Raw genomic sequence first — 27,576 nt, 5'->3', positions numbered from 1 at the left:
ATGGAGTCGGTGGAGAAGGAGTGTGGAGCGCTGGGTGGATTATTCCAGGCCATCGTGAACGACATGAAGGTAGATGACACACATGTAGCCGATGCGTTAAAGTAGACCGGGGTAATATCTGACCTTTGTGGTGGCACCGTGGCTCATCAGACGCATATTTTTACTGCCTTTGTCTCTTATACCGGGTCCTCCCCCACTGGAAACACCGCTGCAGGTCAAATAGAGAGATGAAACATGTTTCCCTTTGTGCTATTTGCATAATGTGCAGCAGGTCTATCAGCCTCGGGTTACATTGAACAATACTTCATCCAGTGTGTGATCCCCACATAATACCTGCTAACTTGAACTAAATTGAATAACTGAAATGTTTATTTACTTGGTGGTGGTTTAATATGTTAAGTTCAGGGGTCAAAACCTAACCTCTACATGATTAGAATCAAATAGATCAATCAAAAAGAAAGGGAAAGAGACAAAATTGTGAGGTAATTTTGCAGTTATCTCAGTTCGTTGGTGCCATTTGAACCCAAAACAACTATTCACACTTCATCAGCCTCCAAGGTTTCTTTGATTAAATGACACAGGTGGAAGCGCTGAAGGAAAATAACCGGCTCCATCACCTAAACCTCTCGGACAGAAACGGTCATTAAAGGTTATTGATTGTGCTTCCTGATGTTTGGCCCTGTGGCAGGACATCTCTACTTCAGCAGTATGTAGCCTCGTTCTATTGACTGAATGCAACTGACTCACGTTGCAAGCTGTTTGTATGAAACGTGTTCACTTTCTCTTAACTTGTGGTTTTACAATGATTTCTGACGCAGGAACTAGATGTCTCCTAGTATCTATAACCCACATTTGTGTGTGTGTTGGGGGAGGGTCGAGGAAGTTGAACCAGGGTGGTCTGTTGTTCACCACAACAGATGGAAAGTGTGAACGTATTCATCAGGCCCGTTGGCAGCCCCCAGTCTCCTCATTGTGGAGGATGCTCGCACTACAACGTGTTGATGGCGGTTAATAAGTAAAGCATCAGGCGGCACTTTCCACCTAACAGAGTTCTTATTGATCGAGGGGGCCCAGACTATTTATGGACCCTCGTTTGTCAGGCTCAGATGAAATCAGCTCTCCGGCCACTGGCAGCACTGTTTTGGTTTCATATATTTCCCCTCTGTGGCGTGTTCATGCCAGGCTTAGAGAGACAGAAGGGGGCTCTTAGAAAGAGGCAGTCTGTGTATTGATAAGCAGCAAAGATGAATGAGGCTGAAGCCCTGAGTCAGCACAGCGTCCATGTCCACTGGACAGACATCTGACCTCATTCCTGCCGCCTGGCTGGGCCACGCAAGCCTGTCTGACCAGCTTTGTACCCCCCAAGCCCCCCCTGGGAGCAACGCAGCAGCACGGCTCTCCTATGCTGATCTCACTGATTGGGAGCAAAGTTACAGTATAGTGTACAATTACTGACATAATACCACAGCGGTGCACTTGGAGAACTTAAAAAAAAAGGCTCTTTTATAGACCGTGCAGACATGTCCTGGTATAAGCGGCACCTGTTGGTTGCATAACTGCCTGACGAAGCTGCAGGAAGAGAATTAAAAGAGTAGGAGGTGGTAGAAGAGGAGGTAGAGGGTGAGAAGGAGCACAATGATTCAGCTGGATTACATCAGCAACATCAAGAATTAGATAATCAAAGAATGTGACTTCCAGGCTCCGTGTGTGGGAAAGCAGCCGTTTAACAACAAAAAAATGACCTTGAGCAACACTGCTTGCCGCCTCCGAGGATGCATCATTTTGGCCTCGCCCTCCGGTGAATGACGAGGCGTCGGAGGAAGAGCCTGTCTCTCTCCTTCCTGTCTTTCTTCCCTCCCTGTTTGTCTCCCCCTCACCTCCCTGGGAGCTGATGGGCGTGAAGGAAGAGAGAGATGTTTGTCCCATCCTCCCGCTGCTCTGCATGCAGCCCTCTTTGGCCGCTTCTTCACCCTCCTCCCTCAGCTGTCCTGGCAGCGCATCCCTCCAGCCGCTGGGAGTTACAGGCCACACAAGCTAATTAGACACCTGTTGGAGTCAAGTGTAGACAGCGAGGCTTACAGGATCACGGCAAACGCTTTTGCTCGGGATGACGGCTCCTAAATCACTTTCTAAGGCGGAGAGAAGCCGGGAGTTAAACGCCGTCCTTTCCAGAATGTGGTTATAACAGAAGTGATGAAGAGCAAGACTGTTTCCAGATTGCAAGCTGACTATATATAGTCAGGATGCGCAACCTCTTTTGGCTCCTCTCCATCAAAGGGGCACATGGGGGTAATGCCCCTCTTCTCTCTTTCTCCAGGGCTCAAGCTCTTGCTCTAATGGGATCTAGCCTCCAATGTGTTTTATGTTTTGGCTTTTGCTCTTAGAGCTCAAAGCAGCGTGTGATCATCCGGGTAAATCTAATCCAGACTTTTCAAAGACAAGCCATACTATCAACCCGGTGCACATAAACAGCTATATTTTATATATATATATATATATACACACATACGAACGTATGCAGATCATGCATGTACAAAAGACATCTGAACACGGAAACAAGCCCACACCAAAGAACGAAAGACGAGGGCGACTATGTTGATCGAGGACAATAATAACATGTGTGTGCACTGAGACAAGTCAGAGCATGAATGTCCTTGGTGAGATATTAGTTTGACTCATTTGATTTCCCTTTCTCTTCTCAGAGCTCTTACCCCGTGTGGGAAGATTTCAGTGCCAAGGCCACAAAACTGCACTCTCAACTCAGGTGAGAAGTCGTTCCAAGTGAATGGTAAAAAAAAAAACGTGATGGTGGGGGGAAGGTTCTTGTGCAATGTTTAAGGACTCCTGATGCAGTCACAGGGTAGTGAACGTGTGCCGGTATGTTTACAGGACCACCATTCTGGCAGCGGTGGCCTTCCTAGATGCCTTTCAGAAGGTGGCGGACATGGCAACCAACTCTAGAGGTAAGGAGGGTTCTCTATCCATACGAGCTCTCGCACGCCGTGGAGTTAAGACTCTGAAAGATTAGCACTCTTAGGAATACAGCTTTTCTCACACCTACACTCATTTTTCTTCTTCGTTAAACATCAATCTAGCAGTGAAGTCTCAAGAAGGTGGCCACTCTAAAGAAGTGGGGGAAGCGCTGGGGTCGGGGGAGGGGGACGGGGCTTGAAAATAGAAGTGAAAATCTGAGCTTATTGTTTCTTTGGTCTTTACTGAGATCTGCTGATCTGTTTTGTCACCCGGCTAGTGGCAGCAGACAAGCTGGCCAGAGAGGCAATTGATTAACACAGATTTTTTTCCCCCGGGTTGATTGTTGAGAGCAGTATGTAGGTCAAAAAAAACAACTGCAAATTTGGATGAGTGTGCAAAGGCTACACACACACACACACACACACACACACGCACGCACGCACGGATATTCAAAGAGTGACAGCTGTTAGCTGGCTACCTGACCTCGCAGGTCACATGCCAACATGCTTTTAAGCAGTTTGGTCTAGCGCAGTCCCCTGCTGACCACTTACTGCTGGAGTGACCAAAGAGGCATTTCTTCAACAGTGTTCACACATTCTCACTAGTTTTACTTCTACGGCTCGTCCAGTAACAGTACAGTTTATTGCCGTGGCAATCCATCAACCTTAAATGATTCCCGATGTGAGTGCAAGATGAAGCAAGGTAGACTAGCGTCAACCTGCTCGCAGCTGGCCGCCTGCTCCAATAAAACAGGTATAGACCGTGGCAGGGCTGGATTTCAAAGGCAATGTGTGTCTACTGTAAAAGACGGTAAAACAGCAGAATGATAGATGGACCAGAGAGAAAGAGGGAGAGGGGCGCATTGAGTTTTACAGCCATAGATGCATAAAATCCCTCTAAGTGTGTCACTCATACGCCCACTCACTCACTCTTCTGCTCCTCTCCCAGGGACATTAACTTTAGGATTAATGTCATCCCTCTGAGGCCACAGCATGTATGAGTGCTGCAGGGAGCGCTATGTGATGAGAGACTTTGTAACAAGTGAAGAGGAACTAATGGAACATGGTTTAGGTTGGTCCAGATAAATATATAGACTGTGATATTTTTAGCGTATAGAATCAAACATTTGATGGTTTCAATGGTCTCTCTGCTCGGCAGTGTCGCTTTGTTGGTCAGTCAAACGCCATTTATGGTCCAGACTAAAATATCTCAACTGCTATTCGATGGATTGCCCGGGAATTTAGCACCAATGTCCACGGTGCCACAGAATACATTGGCGATAGCCTCACTTTTTTCACTCATTCTTTTTAGGACCAATTTTCTCCAAAAGTGATGTGATTTGCTTCAGCTTGCTCTGCTACCATTCACATGTAACTGTACCAAAGTACAGCCTCGACTGGTCATGCAAAATAAGCACTTTAAAGTCATCACTGTGCACTTGCATCACTTGCATTTTTGTATTTGTATTTATAGAACTAGAAAATGACATGGCCTGAATCTGCAGAGTGTTACTGAGCATCAATCTGCTCGAGCAGCTTTGCAGTATAGAAAATAATTTCATGGTTTCAATGTTCAGCCCATATTCATTTGACAAAGACTGAATCGATCAGTACAGTTGCTTTTTCTTCTCTTCCAACAGTTATTCCAAGCAATCTCAAAGAGATTGTGCAGTTGTTATGCGCTCGTTAACAGCGCACCATTTCTGTGTAAGCTGTGTTGCTCTTCGCGTGCTCTGAAACGCGGAAAATTAATTTGGCAGCAGGAATGTCGATATTTACTGGAGCTGGCTCGTAGTGGATCGGGATAACCTTTGAACCCCGCGCTGCAGGCTCCACGGACATGGTTTAGGCAAATTTGGTCTTCGAGGCTGCTGCGATGTTCAAACCTATTATCCTAAATATATTGGCATCCAGATGTTCCACTCTTTCCTCTTGCTTTTACACTGACTAACTCCAGGCTCTGGTAGATGGAGCTTTCTCACCCTCTCAAAAGTGTTTCTGTGGCTGTTTTTCCTCCTTTCTTAAGTGTGTGTGTGTGTGTGTGTGTGTGTGTGTGTGTGTGTGTGTGTGTGTCTGCCTGCCTGCCTGCCTGCCGAGATCATGTTTTTCTCAGCGTCTGCACCACCATATAGGGCTGATTGCACCACAGGGGTAGGCCCTTGGCTATGAACTGTTGGCCGTCATTGCTCTTACCCCGATTCCCCTCTCGTGTTCGGGGACGAGCTGCAGCTGCTGGCACAGCTGGATGTTTCATCGCGTTCGTCCTCTGCTTCCTTTAATCTACCTTTGACACACTCACCCCGTCACCCCCTTTAACTCTCGCACACGCGCTCCAGACTGCACATCTCTTCCTGCCAAGGAAAGCAACGTTTCCCCTCGTTCACTCCTTTGTGATTGATCCAGGGTGAGAGGAAGGTGAATTAAAGAGGATTTCCTGATTTCCTGTCTGGACTTGTTTTTTTCTTCTGGGAGGGCAGCTTTTCATCCATATGCCTTAGTAGCTGTATTATATCTGAGACCACTCCCCCATTTCCACCTCGTACTGGCTCCATGTTCCTCTTGCCCGTGTTGTCCATTTTTAGAGTTTATGGTCACGGCCATGGCGTCAGCGTCTGTGTTTTATGAAGCAGCTGGAGGAGTCGGCAGCCAGGCGTTTTGGCCCTGTGTCTGACAGTGCTGCTTCTCTAAGCCGTGCTGATGGATCTATGTCAAAAGGCACGTCTGTCTCTCACATCTGGGTTGAATAAAGGTCTGCCAACCACAAAGTCTATATTCGATCTATTGACTTGGGGAATCTCAGCTTTCTTAAATATAAATGTTTCATGTTTCTTTCCCTGGAATTCAGTTTGAGGTCAGCTTAATGGCGTTTGGTATGTTATCTAGACCATTTTTGTCGCCCGTATTAAATTGTTGTGTGATGTATTTATGAAGACTGGACTAATCTGGAGAATAGTGGCCTCTATTTTTGGTGTTTCGTTGTTGCTAGGCTCAATTTTTTTTTGAGGAAGGTTGACTTCATTTCTTCCATTTTTGGACATGGTTGAATGAACTCCATCCGGGTATGAGATATACAGGCTAGGAGAGTGAGGTGGGCCTAGTTGGGAGGGGGTGGCTTGGCCATGGGTGGGGGTTGTGGTTGCAGTGGGATTTCCACAGCTCTGGGTATCCAGGCTAGGCAGAGGCGTTTAGCTAATCCTCTTAGCCCCACTCTGTAACACACGGACACAGACTGCCTTCTCTTCCCTTCCTGATCAGCCATGCCCAGCTTTAAAAATCCACACTCGGGGATCACCGGCCAGACTGCGATGCACTGCGCGTTTGTGCTGCAAAACCCTTTTCTCTTTGTGCCAGAGCCTGTAGAGCGCCGACTCCGTTACACAGGCACGATGTCCCAATGGGTCATCGCAAACTCCCTCTGCCTGTCTCCTTCTCTTCCCCACTCGGTCCATACTCAGTGGTGGAATGGAGATACGCGAGTAGATCAGTGTCTCGGCGAAGCAGTAATCTGCTTGGCCCCTGTGCTTCTCTGGGATGGCAGATGGGACGGATATCCCCTCTCGCCATCTGGACGGCCTGGCATGGACGAGACGCGGCCGTGGCCTAGTGTAGAGCGAGATCAGGGGATTACTGTCCTCTGCACTGTCGCAGCAGCGCAGCTATTTTTACGGACATGTCAAATAATGAGAGTGTGTGGCCCATGTGACCGGCACTGACATCCATCAAGCTTGATGTTTCACGTTCAAGCCTGATATGAGCGTGTATTGTGCCAGTACAGGGAGGTTAGACCTGCATCGTATATGTGGGATTGACTGCGTGACCAGAGCTTATGGGTGTTTTTAGATTGGATTTACATGCAGTCTCTTTTCATGAATGCTGCGTTATGGTCAGCTGTGCCTTTTTGTATGCGAGGCTCCTCAGGTATCTCACAACCCCCAGGCCATAAAGTTGCATAAGTATTAACAAGGGCCTCTCATGGCTCCCTCAGCTGTCTGCCTTGCCTGAAGGAACAGCTCCCAAAACAGCTCTCCGTGTCTCTCTAGAGTTTATGGGCTTCAATCTCAAAACTCAAATGTGATCGCTGCGAAAATGAATGTTTTCCAGCTATTATAGTGACCACATGCAAAGGGCCAAGTGGCTGGAACAATGATGTGAGGAACGGACGGAATAATAATGGAAAGAAAACAAAATTCTGTTCTGCTCTGCATGACTTTCGTTCTGAGGGTGAATACCAAACTAAGAAGACAAACATGAGGCTTGAGAGGAACACTGTGTTCAGCTATATCCTGAACATGAGGGCAATAAGGAAGGGAGCCGGACAGGGGAGGGAAACACACACACGAGAGTGAGAGAGAGAGAGAGAGAGAGCCTGATGGAGGAATGTAAGGGAGGGCATTAAACGAGGTAATGAAAGGGATACACGCATAGTTTTAATCATCGGAGGTGGCAGATTGGAAACAGTGGGAGAAATTGACAATTAAATAAAATATTTTTGATGTGCTCCCTATTTTTTTCTAGCATTTCTTATAACATCATGGCTCTGTGGATGACCACTTTGGTCTAGTAGTCATTCATAATCCCTAGAGGACGGTTCCTCCTGACCTTTCTGACTTTTCTTCTATTGTCACGATGAGGTTTACATTCTTGAATATAGGTTAATGTCTTGCCATGATATTTGGGATGAACATTGCAAGATGAATTTGAATAATTTTGTTTTCCGGTGCAAAACTAATGGCATTTCAGTCGGCCTCAGCTGTACTTTGTGTTTGCTGCTACATGCCCGTAATCTTTAATGTGGGCTAAATATCAGCACCTTGACCATACTTGAACATTTTTGGGTAAGCAGGGCTTCCAGCTCCACTCTCGTTCTAAATACAAGCAGTTCAATGTATTGTTATCCGAATCAACAGCATTTTTTCAATAGCCATGAGGTTGGATGGAGTTAAGCTTATAAAATGTGGGTGGCCTATAGCGGCCGAGTGATACTCCCTCGTGAATTCTTCTAGGTATACGGTTCCAGTATAATCCAATCATTTTGTAGCAGAGAAGAACATTTCAGTCCAACCACCCACATGGAAACGTTGTATTATCATTGTGTGACTGTGTACAGAGTTTGTATTTGACGTCTAGGCTCTGACCGGTCTTGCTCACTCACACACACACACACACACACACACACACACACACACACACACACACACACACACACACACACACACACACACACACACACACACACACACACACACACACACACACACACACACACACACACACACACACACACACACACACACACACACACACACACACACACCGAGGAGAATGGGGAGGGACGATAATGAACATCCCCTCAGGGTGCCTTCTGACTCAGAGGATACAGGTGGAGGTGGAGCTTATGAAACGCAGTACGAGCAGCAGCGGAGGTGCCACCGATGTTTGGAGGATTGTTTGCAAACGAGCAACGTTGGCAGAGCGAAAGAGTGGGCGGAACATTGTCAGCGAAAAAGAGAACCATATTGCATTCGGGTTTAAAGCAGGACAGCTTGAGTCATCTGGATGAACTGGCTTGCAGACTTTGCTCCATTAAAGACTGAGTCATTCTCAGACTGCTGCCTCCATGTCTGTCTCTGGCTGAGTTTGGATGCATGTGGGGTCTTTTTTTAATTGCATTTAGGGTCCTCTCGAGGTGAGGTGAAGATAATGTCCGAATATGTTTCTGCTCTTTCCATTTTCTTGCACAATACAGTCCTTCTCTCCTTTCCTCACGATATACTTTCTTCTTTTCTGTCTCCCCTTTTTTTCACTCCAGTGAAAAAAGCACATCTGGACAAGGGGCGGCATTTATTTTTAGCAGCGTTTATGTCACTGAACAGGAAGCTCCTCCAACAGAAAACATCCCTTCCTCCTTGTTGTCGTCCTCCTCCTCCTTCAGTCTCGTCCTAATGCTCTCCAGGGCGTGTTTACACCGCATCAGGACACAGCGAGGTCTGTGGGTGTTTCTGGTTGTGAGGTGAAACTCGCTGTGCGTAGACCTTCCAGACAACAATGGGTTTTGTGTGTGTTTGACTGTTTTGTGTGTTTGTGGCTAAAACAATTGATCCTGAGGCCGTTTCCGCTGCTTCCTTATTATGTTGCTGCCGGTAAGAAGAGACATTACGTGTGTCAGGAAGTGGCACAAAGGTTTTGATTTCTTCTGCGGACATGCATATAGCACATATAGTGCATTTATATGTTCACTCATAAACATACTCACTGTCACTTATTTCCAGCTTCTCACTTTTCTCTTTATTGCATCGGGAATTTGATATATACATTTTTTTTTCTTTACTGCCCTAGAAACAGTCGGGCAAAACAAGTAATTTAACTCATATTGGGTTATGGAATAAAATTGACTTATTTTGTGACTTTCATCAAAGTTTCATTCCACTTTGTGGCAAATGAAGAGTTAACCACTTCAATATATTTACCCAAATGTTGTTTACATGTCTGAAGAAGAAAAGAAAAAATGTCCCAAAGTAAAATATGGGTCATTATTTATTATTATTCTGTGTTTTAGTTTAAAGTGTAAAGACTATTGATACAAACAATGATGGCCTAGTTTTTTAAAATTCTTCTTTCAAACACATAATTTAAATATGAACCCCCTCCCTCCAACTACATTGGACTTTGTTTACAAAGTAAAACATACTTTTCACCCCAATCTGTCAAGGGAATAAAACATAAACAGAAAACTGAGTGAAACAGACGTTTACTTTGTGTTACTGTCATGAACAAATAATCTTATGAAATGCTTATCTCTTTTCAAGTAAATATACACTCACATTTTAGATCAGCGATTCTGAAGAGTTTCTCTAAAGACTTGAGCGCTGTCTCCATCTGTCATCCGCAATTTATTTAACTTCAGTTAGATCTATAGCTCTTGTTGCAGGCGCACAGTAGTGTTCTCTTGTTCCACAATCAATGTCCACACGCAGCTCTTTTATCCGCCTTCTCTTCCCTCCATCAGAAGCTATTACTCCCCAACCAGCAGCAGAATGAGATGCTGCTTTATTTTTTAACTGACTGACTGCTCCCAGTGAGATGGAGACTCCAGCTGTGCTTTGAAGCGAAGTTTTGATGATGTGAACATATGATGTTTCGTCAGGTTCTTGAACTCAGAAATCTCGGCTGCATATTTGCTCAACTGGTATATAAACGGGACAAAAAAATCAAAGCAATTCCTCCTCTTTCTCTCTTTGTTTCTTTTTTTTTCACGGACAAAAAGTGTTATCATGATGTTATCTGTTCCATTTGAAAAGATAAACACACAAACTATTTGAACTATTTTCATGATCTTGGAATACATTACATAAACCTTTCATAAATCATGTATATTTCCGGGCCTAACGTGGGAGATTTTGTCCTGGCAGCGCCCGTTGCACCTGCAGCAGTCATTCAACACTTCCTCTGACTGGCCGAACCAGGCCGGCACCTCGGCAGTGTGTACCGGTACTCTTTCTTCCTCCCCGCCTTCCTTCTCATCCCTCGGCCCCTTTCATCCATGAGTGGCCTCCGCTGTGTCCCTGCCAGTACACATTCGGTAGCACTTAAAAGGGGCGAGGGAGGGTAAAGGCAGGAAGCTTGCAGGCTATGCCAGCCGCGGTCAGCTCCGCCGCCAAAGGTGCCAACGCGAGGAATAACTGTTGTCTCACGGGTGATGGAATTTCCTCTGCTAAGCTGCGACTGTATAAGAGCTTAGCAAAAAAAATCAAAAACACTTAATATTCCTGGAAGTGTAACGATGAGGATGTTCTGTACCTTTTTTCGCTCGACAGCCCATACAAACATGCTTTATTGACACAGGAAGCAAAGATAGAGGGAGCACCCACTCTTCTCGGGAGAGCCGGATTCAACTTGAAAATGCAGAAATCTTAACACCGGCAGAATCTCACTCCTGCTCGGCAAATGAAACCTGAGCAGAGCGGCAGGGTTTCGATGCTGAAAGGGAGAGATGGTTAAGCCAAGCTACCATGTTGAAGACATCAGGGAATGAGACCCGTGGCAGTTTAGCTCCCGGCTCCTGGCAGGAGAGCGCCCTATAAAGCAGACCTATTAAAACGCTCCTACCTCGAGGATTTGGGGGAGTTAATCAGAACCAGAGCTGTGGATGGAACCACTCACTAAACACTGGGACCACACTGTGCTGGTCCGGTATACTGGAGCTTAAGGATCCCAGAAGAAAACCAACAATGAGGGCTTCACCTTCCCACTAACAAGCCCATGAACTTCTCGGCATACGCAGCAGACCTGATGGCAATTTATATTTCTGTTCAGTAAATATAGTGAACCAGGTGCCATCAGCTTTGTGACATGCCTGGCAGTGCTGTTATAATGAACTACACATTACTGTGCTGTAATTACTTGTTTCCTCCACGTCTTGAGATCTATTGCTGGGACGCTGTATTCCACCCTGGTCTGTGTTTTGCTTCATTCATGCACGTGTGGATGTCTGCTATGAGGTCGACCCTGCTTCCCCCGAAGCCCCATGGGTCCAGGTCTGCTAAATAATCACTTTCCCAGCTCTGACGCACTTTTAGCCACGTTTCAAGCTGCTACAAAGTTTCGTACTGATTGATCTGATGATCGAGTACATTTTCTTTTTGTATTTGTTTAGTAGCACGACGTCGCAAATCACAAAATTGCCTCAAAGACAAACTCTCACAAAAAAAGAGAAAAACCTAATACTTATACTAAAGGGCCAAAATAGGAAGAAACAACAGAGGATGGATGGATCTGAATTATTTTCATTTGAAATCTCCAAAATGTAAAAACAAACCGTCCCCCCAGCTTGTATATGTTTGTCACATGCCTGTGTGAGCGTGCCGGGTGCAGTGGGAGTGAATCACTGCAGCCCTGTCCATCCGGTCGAGGCCAGAGGCCAGCAGGGCTCTTGGACATAGACAGGAAGCCTCAGGACCTCCCCAGGATGTAGCTGTCAGCTGATCCCCCCTCCCTCCTCTGGGAGGGGATGGAGGCGGGAGATGAAGAAGAGGGGAGAGGAAGAGGAATTGGCAGGTGTGGATGGGACAGGAGAGCGGGGGGGTTAGGGGCTCTTGCCGGCTGACAGTGACATTGGGAAGGTCTGTTATACAGATAAAAGAGCCCACTTTACTCTCTCTCTCTCTCTCTTGCTTACTCTCTCTCTCTCTCTCTCCCCACCATCATCCTTCCATCCCTCCTTCAGTCTCCCTCCGTCCTGCAAGAGCTGATTTGCAGCTGCGGACGCCTCCAGCAATGCTTTTAAGAGGAGAGAGTCAAAAAGGAGAGACGCATAACCCGTGCACACGTGTCCTTGGCGCACGTGTCCTTAAACGTCTTCACACTTGGCTCCATGAAGCAATGAGCCCGTCAGAAAAAGAGGCCGTTACATGACGGATACTCAACACCAGTCCTGAAAAGATGGACACCTCTTTCCCTATTTATAGCAAGAGCTCAGCGTACAGTTTCCACATGTTAACTCGATCACTTCCTGCTGGTGTTTTTAACGCCTACGTGTGATCCAGCTGGATGACCTCTCACCTCTGACGCTACCCTCTCTCTTTCACCTAGAAAAGCGGCGCAAGCTCAGGGCCGGCCTCCCTTCCTCTCCCCCGACGCACAAACACACTCAAGTTATTTTACATCTGTCCGACGAAAAATTGTCAGCCGTGAGACAGAGTCCGGGTCGGTTGCTCGGGGTCTTTGAACTGGTGCAACCGTCACTAGAGTTGACAGCGAGCGGCGCGGTGAAACGGTCTTTGAACTGGCAGTGTGACGTGATATCAGCTGGAGAGACACTAACCTACTTTATTGTGTGGAAACGGGAATATAGCACAGATCTCACCGGACAACCATGTGGAGCATTCCTTTCTCCGTGTCTTATTTCAGGCTCACTATTTTAGTTGTGTTTTTCTTTTCCCTCTCTGTATCACTCTCTTTCTCGCTGCTTGTTTTTTTTTTTTTTTTGCAGTCTTAGGGCCGGTTTGTTTCTCTCTCTCTCTGTCCGGCCTGCATGAATGGTGTTTAGGAAACAGAGAGAACAGGAAAGGCAGAGCAGGCAGGGAAGAATAGAGGGATATCCCCTTACAGGGTTCCCTCCTTTTTCCTCCAGGATAGAGGGGGTGAGAACCTCGGAAAGGGTGGGGGGGCGTTGGTAAATCACACCACCTGTCTATATACACACACACGAACACGCAAACCTGTGCCCATGCTCCAAAAATCATTCTTGAACACAAATACAACCGTGCATGCCTTGATTCTGTGAGGCATGTCTGCTGCTTCCTCTTTGTGTGTGCGTGTGCGTGCGTGTGTGTGTGTGTGTGTGTGTGTGTGTGTGTGTGTGTGTGTGTGTGTGTGTGTGTGTGTGTGTGTGTGTGTGTGTGTGTGTGTGTGTGTGTGTGTTTGGCGAGAGACCCTCAGATTAGCCCTATGTGGCCCAGATTACAACCGGATCACTGCTGCCACATATTACACCGACCTGTGAACCATCTGAGAGACAGTGGGCCAGCCTGGGCTTTAGCGGCTGAAAACCCCATTTTAATTATGCTTCAGCAGAGAGGAAAAGTACAGTAACCAATTCGCACAAGCTGTTGTTTATGTTGTGGTGAGAATCACACATGCAATCTTCAAGTGTCAAAGGGGAGCAATGCCTGTTTCGTGAAGAGGACGGGAGCGTAGGGATTTAGTTTTCTGTGTCACATTTGCTTTCGCCAAACAAATGTGACCTTTATGGGCTCTGCTTTTACGATCAGCACTCGTCCCCCTAGTGGCTGCAGCTTGAAACGCCTCACCAGCGGGCAGAAACACGCCCTGATGGATCCATCTGACAGGAGAGAATTGGACCTTTCAAAGGGCTCTCTTGATGTGTTATGTCTCCTTCATATATAATCATATTTATCTCGCCCTAGAGGCATGTGTGATTGGTAATTCCAACCTCTTTTATCATGGGTGACAATTTGTTTGTTTTTCCTCATCCAAGGTGCCACCAGGGACGTCGGCTCGGCTCTGACAAGGATGTGCATGCGACACCGCAGCATTGAGGCAAAATTACGCCACTTCACCAAGTAAGTGTCACCTGGGTATTCTGTCCCCCGTCCCTCCACTGCAATGTTCTCTCTTCTCTTGCCTTGAGGGGATTAATATTCCCGGGTCCCATCCCATCTCTGTTGACCTTCCTCTCTGCCACACTTCGTTGAGTGTTTTTGTGCCATGGAAATAAAGCTATTTATTATGCCTCTCACACTCTCCTCTCATGCTGTGTCCCCTCGTTCGCTGTAGTGCTCTTATGGAAGGCCTGGTTACGCCACTCCAGGACCGGATAGAGGAATGGAAGAAGACGGCTAATCAGCTGGACAAAGACCATGCCAAAGGTGAACAAGCTGGAAACACAAAGTACACAAGTACTTGTTTGTGAGCACTGTGTATTTGGACATGAAATTGACATACCTTTCTTTTGACTTGCTGTCCACAGAATATAAGCGGTCTCGCCAGGAAATCAAAAGGAAGTCACTAGATACCTTAAAACTCCAGAAAAAAGCACGAAAAGGTGAGAAAAACTTGACAAGAACTTGACAAGAACCTGTTAAGTAATAGAACAAATCACACGACTTCATTGAGACTTCAGGGGAGATATCAATGTCTTAAGTCTGCTTGGCTGCTGGTCCCTGGTCTGTACCAATGCTTCAGAGGGAAGTGGCGCCATCTAGAGGGTAGAATCAGAAATGACAACTCAACCACATCAAAATGCCTGGCACTATTTCAAAGGCTCTTTTCCAGTTTTTTGTCAGCTTCTACCTTATAAATCAAATAAATGATCTTCTTTCCTGGCTGTGCTTGCATTAGCCACCACTGCTGGATGTAATTAAATTCATATTAACAGACAGGATTTACACCAGTGGTACGGGCTGGTCGTAAACATGCAATGTGATTTGATGCAGCTAACACAGCCTGTTCTTCTGCCTTCCCCTCCCCTCCCCTGCAACCTTCCTATATTTCTTTCTGGCTATTTCCCTGGCTGTAGAGCTTCTAGGTATGTCCGCTGTGCTGTGCTTCATGAGATAGTTTTCAAATGCATCGTAATCATTCGTAGATCAAACTGCCAGACAAATAAAAACCTGTGTTGTCTTAGCATTTTTGTGAAAGAAGGAATTGTTTGAAATTCTGTGAAATACGTTCATTTGCTGTCTTCCAGAGAGTTGGATGAGAAGATTGATACCACTCTCATGACTGCGAGATATGAAGCTGCTCCAAATTGCCTTGTTTTTTTTTTACCATAACAGCTGGAAACAGGGGAGGGGGGGGACAGAAAACCTGGCTCTGTTTTATGGAAACAAAACACATCAACCACCTTCTGTGATTCGTAGAGTAGTTAACATAATAATTCTCTCTTGTTTAGTCTGTACAAAAATGTAAGTGTAAAAACGACACATTGCTGTTTTACAGATTCACCTTCCAGCTCGCTGTTTCCCCCCGTTTCCTGTCTTTATGCTAAACTAAGATATCTTATTAATTGTCTGTCAGATCCTTATAAGACCCTTAGTTTAATCAGTGTCATATTAAATGCTGGTCCGCTGACAGATAAGACAATTAAGCTCTGCTATGTCTTTAACATATGGATAATGGTACGACCCTTTAAGGGGTGCTGCTTGCTAAAGACACGGGGATTATGATCTAGGCAGCTGCGAACAAAATGTAATTTCAAAACTACACTACCATTCAAAAGTTTGGGCAAACACAATGTACCATTAGAACACTGAGTGATAGTTGCTGGAAATGGGCCTCTATACACCGATGTAGATATTTCATTAAAAACCAGACGTTTCCACCTAGAATAGTCATTTACCACATTAGCAATGTATAGTGTATTTCTGATAAATATAATGTTATCTTCATTGAAAAAAACAGTGCTTTTCTTTGAAAAATAAGGACATTTCTAAGTGACCCCAAACTTTTGAACGGGAGTGTATAAACTAACTTATTTGTATTTTCAAATTGCACAGTAATTAAAGTGAGTCCATTGTTTGAGATTTAACCAGATATGCAAAGATATATTGGAGGCATTTTTTTTTATCTGGCAGGGCATTTCACATCTAAATCATGCAATCACAGTGACAGTAAATGTGACATCTCTGTGGTCGTCAATGCATCCTTTCGCCTGCCTTCATCCATCATCGAGCTTCCTTGCTGTTCTGACTGTCAGACATTCTGTTTACTTTCGTGTGTCTAATCCCATCCATTTTAGGATCCACAAGTCGCCACTAGTTGCTTTGCATCGCCTCATGATTGATGACATGTGTCAGCGTCCTCTCATTCCAATGTAAAATGTTTGTCAGTGCGTTGTCCTCCAGTACACAAGCAATTCATCATTATGTGTTCTAATCATCTCTCATTTTTTACTCTTTCCCTCCTCTCTGAACTGGGTGCACTTTTCTCCCTTCATGTCACTTCCATAATTATCATCCGCCCCTCAAATTCCCATTCTCTCTTCATTCCTCCTCCTGTATCTTTACTCAACCCCCAATCCCTCCCTTCCACCACCACTACCTCTTTCCTCCCTCCCCTCCTCCCCGCCTCTGCACCCTTGCCTTGCCTTGCACAGGCCGGGGTAACCTGCGCCCCCAGCTGGACAGTGCCATGCAGGACGTCAGTGACTTGTACCTGCTGATGGAGGAGACGGAGAAGCAGGCGGTGCGCAGAACGCTCCTGGAAGAGAGAGGGCGTTACTGCACATTCATTAACCTGCTGCAGCCCATGGTGGTGAGGAACATTCAGCCCTCCGGATGTTTTACTTTGATTGCCCTTGCTGTCGATGTGGCAGCTGCTTAATTCAACCCGTCCCGTTTCCCCTTCAGAATGCAGAGATTGCCATGCTGGGAGAGATAACACATTTACAGCCAATTGTTGATGACCTCACTTTGCTGACTGAAGACCCGCACAAGCTGCCACCTGCCAGTGAGCAGGTAACAGAGGCGTAATACTACTGATTCTGCTCATGCTGCGTGTGAGATCCTACACATTCAGCCCGCTACTGAAAATAGTCCCCAACAAAGACGCTATTTACACTTGTTTCAGTAACATTTGCTTAAAATGATATAGCCACTACAATTCCACCACAATGTGACTTAACTAAAGAAACGTATTCAGCCCTTCATATATTCCACAACGCTGATTGAGAAATAACTTTTTTACTGCTAATTACGACTTGCAATTAGCAGTAAAAACGTTTTCTTCGAATCTTTTTCTCTCGTGTAAAAGCGATGTTGATGGGACTTTATTGTTGCCGCCGTATCGTCACCGTATGATTATGTGTTGCCGCAGGTGATCCGGGACCTGAAAGGCTCCGACTACAGCTGGTCCTACCAGACCCCTCCTTCCTCCCCCAGCAGCGCCGGCTCCAGGAAGAGCAGCATGTGCAGGTATATCCTAAACACACACATACACACACACACACACACCCCTTATTGCTCTGTTCAGCGTGTCTTGTTTCGTGTGCCGTGTCTGATAGATTCAAGCTAATGGTGAATTCACTTATTACACACTTGTAGGGAAGGAATAAATGCATATTGTAGATTGTCATGAATACATGAGCAGGTAACCCCCACTCTCGCTCACTACCCAGCCAGACTGTTGGTGACGGTCGACATAGACTACATGGCGTATCTTGCCAGCTTCTCAGCTCTTGCACCTGCTAGATTTGCAATTCTCAAGCTTCTTACAGACAGATTAGCGCCAAAGCTGTGAAACATTAAAGCCTGACAGCCATTAGCGTACACGAGAAACCAAATTCTCCATATTTGTAAGTCTAATGGTGATAGTTTAACAACTTTTTAAATGTTAAAAAGTACATCAGACCTTGTCATCGCCTTACTTTGGCGTGACAGAACCACTCAGATATTTGTACCAATTATCACTGCAGCCAATTTGATGTGTCCAATATTCATTTATAATTCAGCCACTGACTATATATAGGGCTCGCTTTTACGCAGACTCAATCACAGTTAGTGTTTTTGCAATCTAGATTAAGACTAGGGCATAAAACATCTCCCAAATGGAATTTGGAGAAACAACCGTAGTCTTGGCCTGACCGATTGTAGATGTTTTAGTTCATCCACTGAGTCTGTTTTTAATAAGCTGAAGGTCGTAGTATGATGATTCAGTGGTGGGTAATCACAAGATTGGTGTTACATGATTTGAAATATGGAAATTTAAACGGAAACTTGTGATCAAGAGACGGAGGTCTTGGTAGCAGAATGGAATAAAAACCAGCTCACTTTGTACTTCTTAAAAGACACAGATAAGAGAAACGGGGCATAAGGTTAGTGTTGAGTAATGAATCATTTCAGGGTATTTAATTTGTCATATTTAATTTGGCATTCCTCGTTCAGCCTAAACCTAGAGGACAAAGATTAAGGAGAAATGATAACTTCAGATAAATTCCAGAGGGAGAGTAGAACGGGGAGAGGGAGGGAAAGGAGGAGGGGGTGGGCAGTATAGAGGGAAGGTGAGAAGCATAAATTGCACATTTTTCAAATCTGTGGGGGACAAAGAGAATCAACGCTGAGCGAGAATAACAGAGCAGGAGACAAAAAGCACGGAGACAGCTGTTAATGTTCAGAAGGAAACAAAAATCAAAGAGGGGAAAACTTTTGAATGCTCTTTGATGCACCGGAATTAGAAGACTGGCATCATTTAGAGTTTTCACATAACACTGCTTTTCATGTCCTCAGCTTTTGTGATACATTTTTCATTTAGCCTTTTCTTCTTTTTTTTTCTCCCATGGCCTACACATAAATCTTCCCATAACAAGTTTCAGAACAAAACAGGAGGGGGTATGCCATAACCAGAATCCTATTTAGCATGCATGGTGTATATTGTTATAGAAGATTTACGATGCCCGAATGAACACAAATCATGTGAAAAAATTTAAAATATAAAATGTTGCAATATGTATTTACTCCTGTCATAATTTAATGGAAAAACATACTGTATGCTATGAGGATATGTAAATATCCTTTTGCCTTTTTATAATACAGGTAGATCAAATCAAGCATTCTGATTGGTTGAGAGTGAGTCACAAGGTGTAGTTTATTCAGCCATAAAGTACTGTACAGCCTATTTACATTTAGAGCGTTCCATATCAGTGCGCACTTAAAATAACAGGTAGATTTAAATTGCGCGACCGTTAGTTGTCATTTCAAGCTTGACAGTTACCAAACATGTTCGTGTAAACTTTGATATTTTGGGGGGAATGACTTTTGATGAGAATGTCAGCGGTGAATAATGTATTTGTGGTCCCTGTTCCTGCTGTACAGTCAAACGTTGATACGGCTCACAATCAGGAGAGCAGAGCAGATAACGCTCTGAGAGCAGACTAGTTAGCGGGGAGCGAGTGCATAAAACCAGAAACTAAGATGAGGAATGCAAAGGGTTTGATCACAAAATCATGATAATTTCCAGTGAGAGATAATTACGTCGGTAATTTCCCGACGCGAGGCAAGTTCTCTAAACATCATGGAGGAGAAAAATGACGAAGAAAAGACGGACAGAAGCAGCGAGAGCACTTCTTTACATCGGTGGCTGAGTGTCATCCTCCGCGGCAACCGCCACCATACACATACGGGACTATTTTCTCTGTCGCTGAGAATGCGATACACAACGTTTGGTGGCTACAACTATTTTGTGCTGAAAGGGAGCTTACTATTACGGTACTATCGTAGGTAACCGTATTATAAAAGCAATAAGGTACGAGAGGCAGTACTGTATCGTCAATAATGTACAGTTCAAGGGTGTTGTTAGGCCCGACGCGCATTAATTAATAACTGACTGAATTGTTTTTCAGTGTGACTTGAATTATTCCATGCCATATTAATATATAATCATTATACAGGAAACAAAGTGAAGAGGTGTTTTTTAAATACAAAACTTGGGGGCCTGACTATTAGTGGATATTTCATTTTATTTTTACGTGTAGTACATACTGCAGATGCAAAAGATGCAAAAGAAAACTAAATGTATGGTAGTATGGGTAATGGAAAGCATAGGTAGTGTTGCAGCCGGGCGACCCACAGGAAAGTCTTTTATTGTGAAAGGCTGTCTGTCATGACTACCATCCACGGTCAGACCCCGAAATCTGATTGGAGAGTTCACTATTTTACTTTTGACATGGATGATGCATCTTTACCCAAGAAGAAAACGCTCCTTTGTGACTCATCATTAATTTAGTATTGACTCGTCTATGCTGCTCGCTGCTAGACATCATGGAAATGCAATACACCTCTTCACCTTGTTTTCTGTGTTGCCATTTGATTTCATATCATGATATCATTTCTCAATGATTTTAAATATATATATATATATTCTGTTTACTTTTTTATTAAGCAACAAGTTAAAAATAATTGTCATTTGACACATTTATACTAAAGGAAATACAAATGATTGTTCTCCCTGTTTAATTTGTGTACATTTGTAAATCCTCCATTTATATTGAGTCTATACTGATGCGATATCTTGTCAACAGCCTCCTCCAGATGCCCTCTGCAGGAGCCCATCGGCTCAGCAGCGTCTCCTCCCATGACTCGGGCTTCGTATCCCAGGACGCCAACACCCACTCCAAGCCGCCGTCGCCCATGCCTTCTGACATCACCAGCCAGGTAGTTGTCTCAGCCATAGCACTAAAGTGTCCCTCTTTAAGCAGGGGAAACTAAACCAAGCACCAATATGACTTGTTGGCTTTAGAGGCTCAGGTAGTAATGCTGCAGGGCAGGAGGACACTTTCCTGTCACAGTAGATCTACAACAATTCTCTCTTTTTAACAATGATCCTTCACTGTTGACATGTTTGTATTTCAGACAAAACCCCGGTATGTCTCAAAAAGAGCTCCATAGCTCGACCACCAAACCCAAACAGAGCTTTTCCTTTTTCTGCTGCTCCAGAGCTTTCTCTTTTACAAATGTTGAATTTTTATCCTGCCGGTCTGATAAAAGTTTTCCAGACTCTCGTAGTTTGTTCTGCGTAATGTGCAGAACACACTCGGCAACACACAAGCGCACCCACTGATGCAATGTTCTGTCCTGAATACATGATCTTACAGGCTACTTTATTATTGATCTAGGCGATGGTCTATAGACTCCCTCGGAAACCAAAATACCTCCATCCTCCTAAAGCTCATCAACACTCTTCTCCAACTCTCTTCCTCTTCCGATGCATCTCTCATCTCTCTCACCTATCGTTCTCCTTCCATCTTTTCTTCCCCTCCATTTTTTTTTTTTACTCCATCTTCCCTTTCCCAGAAATCAACAAGCTCAGCCTCCTCTGAGGCTTCAGAAACCTGCCAGTCTGTCAGCGAGTGCAACTCTCCCACAGCGGTTAGTACTGCATGCATCTCACCAATCTACTTGCTTTATTGGATGCGCACACACACACACACACTTGATGTGCTTTGCATTTCACTCATTGTTATCTATAGCTTAAAGAGGCCCATGGGCTCTTCTTGACAGCCGCAGTGCGGCTTGACGTGGACTATTCATGGATGTTGAGCACTCTGACTCAGACTTGTCTGTCCGTTCCGCAGTTTGGCTCATGCTCATCCTTCGGTACCTTCCGCCCTGCTTTCTCTCACACTGGCACCATCAGGCCTCTCTCTGTCATACTTCCTGCGTCCCCCACATTTAACCACTCCCCCGGATCCAACACCCCCTCACCCACATCAAAGATTCCTAGCTGGAAGGTTTGTTTTCATTTGCAATTTTACTTTTGGATTTTGCTTTGTTTCTTCTTTGCTTTCTTGTGTTGTATTGCCTTCACGCACATTAATGAGCCTAAAGATTAACCTCACAGTCTCCATTTTGCTGTCGCTCATCAAGCTCAGTTTTAAAATCTTTCCTCGCAAAGTGGAAACTCGCAAAACTGAGACGGCTATATAATTTAACAACACTTGCGCAGCTTGATGTAGTCTGACCATATCTACATCGGCATCTAACCAGTTCATGAGCCTAATCAGCAGCTTCGGTGTTTCACTGACTTCCACGACTGTCGGGCGGCAACCACCGCAGAGGCACAGTTGTAGGACCGTCTCATTGTTTCGTCTGCTGCTGTAGGACTGGGCCAAAGCCTGTGAGCCATCATTGGCCAGCACTCTGCAGCGTAGGAGGGAGTCTGTGGATAAGATGAGAGAGCTGGAAGCTCCGCCCAGTTCGCTGGGGTATTCTGGGATGCAACCAGATGATCCACACAGAGCGAGAATTGTCCCAGGAACCCTTGCAGCCAAGGTAAGAAGTCCTCCTGGAGTAGAAATGTAAATGTCAGTACATACATTTGCATGCCTCGAGTCTTGAATTATGGAATTGTGTGTGTGTGTGTGTGTGTGTGTGTGTCAGCATGGTGAGCCGCTCTCTCCAGCAGCCACCACTCTAGCTATGGTTCTGACCAGAGGCTTGAGTATGGAGCAGCAGAAGAGCAGCAGGGACTCTCTGCAGTACTCCAGCGGCTACAGCACCCAGACCAACACCCCGTCCTGTTCCGAGGACACCATACCCTCACAAGGTAACACTCCCTTTCAACATCCACACAGCCTGTCAGGATAAAATACACATGCTATCTATATGCAGCACATCATTTCTGACACTTGTGCTATTCTATTTGCCTTCAGTGCTAATGCAATCACTGCATGCGATAAGTTTGTTATGGATTAAAGCTACAATATAGCTCTTCAAAACATAGTTGCTTTCAGCGTTCTTTATTATTCAGTAGGAGATGCTCATGACTCGCTGTCACTTCTAGGTTCTGATTATGAGTGCTACTCTCTCAACGGGGATGCGGACAGCGAAGGACAGGCAGACTTTGACAAGTCCTCCACCATCCCACGCCACAGTAACATCGCTCAGAGCTACCGCCGCATGATCCAAACCAAGAGGCCCGCCAGCACAGCAGGTCTGCCTGCAGGTAAGACCCTGCAGGGCACCCCGAACGGTGCAGGCGGAAGCGGTGCTGGGCCCATCACCTCGGGGACGGCAACTATTCGGCGGACTCCGTCCTCCAAAACCGGAGTGAGACGCACGCTGTCCACATCCGGCCCCATTCCCATCCGGCCCCCCATTGTGCCAGTGAAGACCCCAACTGTGCCAGATTCACCGGGTTTTGCAAGCCCGTTCCAGCATCGTGCGGGCAGCGAGGAGTTTCTTTATGGCGATGACCCAACTGCTAGTGACTACATGAGGGCTTCTCCAAAGCGAATGAGCCTCCCTGATGCAGCTTGGGGCTGTGGAGGAGGAGGAGGAGGAGGGGCGGACAGGACCGTTTACGCCCAGCAGGCCTCCGGCATGGCCGCCCACAGCGCTGATGAGGACCCGCTGCTTGCTGCCAACCGCCACAGCCTGGTTGAAAAGATAGGGGAGCTGGCTGCCAGCGCCCACGCCCTTGGTGAGGGTCACTTTCCTTTCCACAGCCTACTGCCGGGGGATCCGGCTCAGTGTGTGCCCCCCGAGCCGCCCTCTACGACCCAGGAGGACATGGATATGCTTGTGACGATACGCCGGGGGGTGAGGCTCCGCAAGTCAGTGACTGACGACAGGTCGTCTCCCATGTTCATGAGGTAGCTGTTGTAGAGGAAGGCTGTGGAGAAGCAGCTGGGGTTCCCTTATTTACAAACTGAAGCTTTGTAGTGAAATGCAACAGCACTCATGTGATACATGAACGGAGGTACAAGTCATAAAGAGGATGTAATGTGGTGAATGGAGGCCAGTTCAGTGTAATGACTGACCATGGACAATGTCAAGTCATTTCATGTCATGTATGTATTGTGTACGTACAAAGTAATCCATATTTTCTTTGGTTTTTATTCTTCTGTTTTGTTTTGATCTGTGGGCTTCGTGGCTGTGCACCTCTGCTCCCTGTGTGACCAGTTGTTTCAGCCCAGTGTGTCCCTTTTGCCCCGGTGACGAGGACATCACTACTGTAGGGGTTGACTGCTCTGTCTTTGTTCTTGCTCTTATGGTTATTATATTATTGTGCATTTCTTAATCAACACAGCCAGCGGTCAGTGGAAAGTGATGGACGAAGTGCTCTGTGAGCCTGTCTGTATGTTGTGTTTCTCATCATTACTGTACAAGTACCGTATTACTGTTTTTGTTTGAGCTGAACAGCAGCTGTGTAAGTCATGTAAAATAGGAGCAATATGGCAGTGTTTTTATTGCTGTACTGTACTGTCAATATATTCTGCAATTAAACAGCCTTTTTACTGTTAAATGTCTTGATTGTTTTTATCAGAAAAAAATGGGCTCCTTAATAGACCGAAACTATGCTTACCAACATGTATTAGTTGACCAGTATATTCACATCTCGAATTCCCACAAGTTTAATTTCTTCTTTACTTTTTCAACTTTAGATGTTTTAATATATTTTAATTGGTATTTCCTCAGGAGCTTTCTCTACTTCATTTTATACTGCAGTTAAACTCAGTATTTTATGAATTAAATAGTGCACTAATCTTAATTTTCCACTGCTATGTGTGGTGTAGTTTTATCTGAAACCCAATTACACATATTTTCAAATGATCTGCTTAGTTCACTTTAACTTTCCCCTCAGTTATACTATTTACAACACTGCAGTACCGCAAACAGCCGTATGAGGGCGCCAGAGATCCTTCACTGAAGCCCAGCTGGCGCCAAGAGGAGACGGTAATGGATGATGTAGAGTAAATATATTTGGCAGGCTGGAAAGACGAACAATACGTGGCACAGAAAAGGCGAGAAGAAGGTAAGAAGAAGGTTTCACAGCCTCCAGGACGAACTACATGCTCGTGGCACCAGTGACACCACGAGGACCTGCGTAATGCCGGCGTCCTCGTGGTTATAAACACAGAAATGTCCCAAAACTGTAACGTCTGGTCACCTACAAGACGACAAATGATGGCAAACGTATAGTCAGCGTTAGACTATAAGGCTCACGGTATATTTTAAACACCGATAAACCCTGAGAGGTTATATCAACAGCTAAAGATACCCACCGTATAAGTAGATCCACTCTAAGAGTAACTACACATTCCCACTGGCCAGTGTTTATAGCTTTTATTTAGTATGACAAACTCTCAGGACCTATTCAGAAGCAGGCGATGTGATATTTATGTTCCTGGGAGCTGGTTAAAAGCCCCTCATTATTCTGTGAATGAGAGGTCCTGCTGGAAACGGCTCCTAAATTGAGTGCGTAAAGCCTCCCCCCCCTGGACAACAGTGATGATTAACCACAGGTCCCCTCCTGGATAAGGGACCTCTATTGGAGGGCACTAATGTATGATATATGAACAGGTCCATTTAGACTCACTCTTATTAAGAAGCCACTTAACAGTGTGGCTCATAGAGTTAGAAGAAGTTAAGGAATGAGGCAGGGTTTCTAGAAACAGAAGGGAATACCAGCCATCTATTTTAATCTCTTTGACACTGAGTCATCGCTGCCAGTTGTCACAGATTTACGAAGAGAAATGGAGGCCGGGGAGGTCTGAATAAGACGAGAGGATGAAGATCAGACAGTTGGATCCAGTGGTCTAAGCATTAATAATGAGAGGTGGAGCTGTCTTATTTTGGTCCCATGTGGAAATGATTAGAGATGCTGCCACAGCTGAAGACATGATTAAGTCTGCTTGGCTCAGGAAGCCTTACATTTTTTTCTTCTGCCCAGATTCTCCACCAAATGGGTCCCTCATAATCCTCTCAGCCTCATAAATATCACATTATTGAATTTACACTATTAGTTCATCGCCTTGAACTGGCCGAGTAATGGAAACCTGCCTAATGGCTTGCCGGGATAATTTACTGAGAGAAGTATTGAGGAGATTCATTATGCGTACGGGGTTATGTTCTCACCCTTTAAACTATTTTTCAAAGAGAACATCGTCGCTGCCTCTTTAAAATATATATATATATATATATATATATATATATATATATATATATATATATATATATATATAAACAATCTGAGGTGTGCTAATTTTCATTTTCTTTTTCAATGACCATCTCTTGTGTCTTTTGATCCTGTGAGAAATCATTTGATGTGCCGATTGAACGTCGTAATTGTTTTAAATCAATGAACATTTATTAGTTTGCTAATCTCTGTGGGTTCAACCCCAGGCTCCACTCATCATAATAAATTGCTCTTCAGACAAAGACGTGGCCCTGAAGTTTACACATTTTGATATAACATTTTTCATAACAACAGGCCATGCATTAAACATTACATTATTTTTGGCTCTTTTTTTCTCCTTCAAAGTGACTTCTGTTCTCATTTCATACTTTCTGAGTCTTTCAATAAACAACCGTCCGCTCTTATGAGATGTGGCATTCGAAGTAAAAGGCTAAAGAGACGCTCGGTAATTAGATGGTTTGGTTTGTTGCTGTTTTTCCACACATCTGACATTTTCCAAACCAGATGGTACCTCCACTGCATTATTACCAGGGAAAGGAAATCTGAACCTGGTTCCACACGTTGCTCCATAATTAATACCTCTATTTATAAACATTTTGGTTTCTACTTCACATCTTAAATACTACAGTAGGTGGTAGGAGCCTTAAGGGGATCACAGATCAAATCTAATTAGCCGTACCTAATGCAGGAGGGAAATGTCTTTATATTTATCCAGCTCCTCTAAATGCTTTTTGCCGTCAGGTTGTGATGAGGCAAAATGTCCTGAGGGGCTCATATACAACACTACAATGAAAGGCACTACAGAGCTGTCATGGTGCTTCCAGAAATGGCTCTTTGCTGCTCATCTGGGGGAACGTGAGGTGCAAGAGTTCCATAAATGTTCACTATAAATGTTCACAGATGAGTAGCAACCAGAGGGCTGGGTGCTTTATCATCCATATTAATTGCCCTGTCATTATTTAATAAACCTGCCTGTTTTGGACAATTATTTCATTGACTTTTGCTGAACAATCTATTTTAAACACTCTACTAACTCTGTAGGATAGGCTGCCTATTAACTGATGTTAGTGCCAATTCCTCTTAACGCTACCTTCCATCATTTCCTGTTTTTTATTCTTTTCCAGGAAGAATGATGTACAACCGGCAACTCGCAGAACAGGAAAGGTGCATTATGGGACCTCCTTTCCCCCAATCCCATCTTCCCTTGTCTCTAAGGAGCACACAAGCAAAGGTTGAATGTTTCAAATGCTACGAGGCCTCAGGATTTGCCTTCTGAGGCTACGTCTGCCTCCGTTTGAGTGAAGGGAATGGATTCGGTCAATTATTCATTAAGTAAGCATGAAGCTTTCTAATGTTGCGCGGCTGCTTTCTTCAGTTAGATGTTTTTCCTTTAATGCCCTGCAGCTCTCAGTTATCCGTTGGAAAAGATGGATGATGAGACCGTTTCATAATCTAAAAAAAAAAAGAAAAAAGGTTTTAATTCATTACAGCTTTGTTTTATGTGCTGTGTATGTTGGCGTCTCTTCTCAGTGGATGACTGCTGCAACCCTCAAGTAAACTAACTATATCTCACACTCTGGCCTGGCCCCTGTGATTGAATTAGCCTCTGCTACAGCTATCTCCCATGCTGGCGGTCACGGTGAATTTCCCCATGTGAGACAACACGATAAAA

General features: G+C 44.9%; 1 protein-coding gene across 1 annotated transcript; it reads left to right on the top strand.

Annotated features, from left to right (window-relative positions):
• Window positions 1-24,216, top strand: mtss1la (MTSS I-BAR domain containing 2a; the record flags this gene model as incomplete). Its single annotated transcript, XM_079223813.1, has 15 exons — window positions 1-69; window positions 2,703-2,764; window positions 2,890-2,963; window positions 13,969-14,053; window positions 14,268-14,359; window positions 14,461-14,535; window positions 16,588-16,745; window positions 16,841-16,948; window positions 17,307-17,404; window positions 20,506-20,638; window positions 21,278-21,352; window positions 21,559-21,714; window positions 22,085-22,255; window positions 22,364-22,529; window positions 22,767-24,216. 15 exons carry the CDS (start codon window positions 1-3, stop codon window positions 23,579-23,581), a joined length of 2,337 nt encoding a protein of 778 aa, XP_079079939.1. The 3' UTR covers window positions 23,582-24,216.
• Window positions 24,217-27,576: the final 3,360 nt, after the last annotated feature.

The sequence above is a fragment of the Taurulus bubalis genome (genome assembly GCF_910589615.1).
Source record: "Taurulus bubalis genome assembly, chromosome: 9".
In the NCBI taxonomy this organism is placed as follows: domain Eukaryota; kingdom Metazoa; phylum Chordata; class Actinopteri; order Perciformes; family Cottidae; genus Taurulus; species Taurulus bubalis.
Note: the sequence above shows the minus strand (reverse complement) of the source record. Positions and strands in the feature narration are given on the sequence as shown.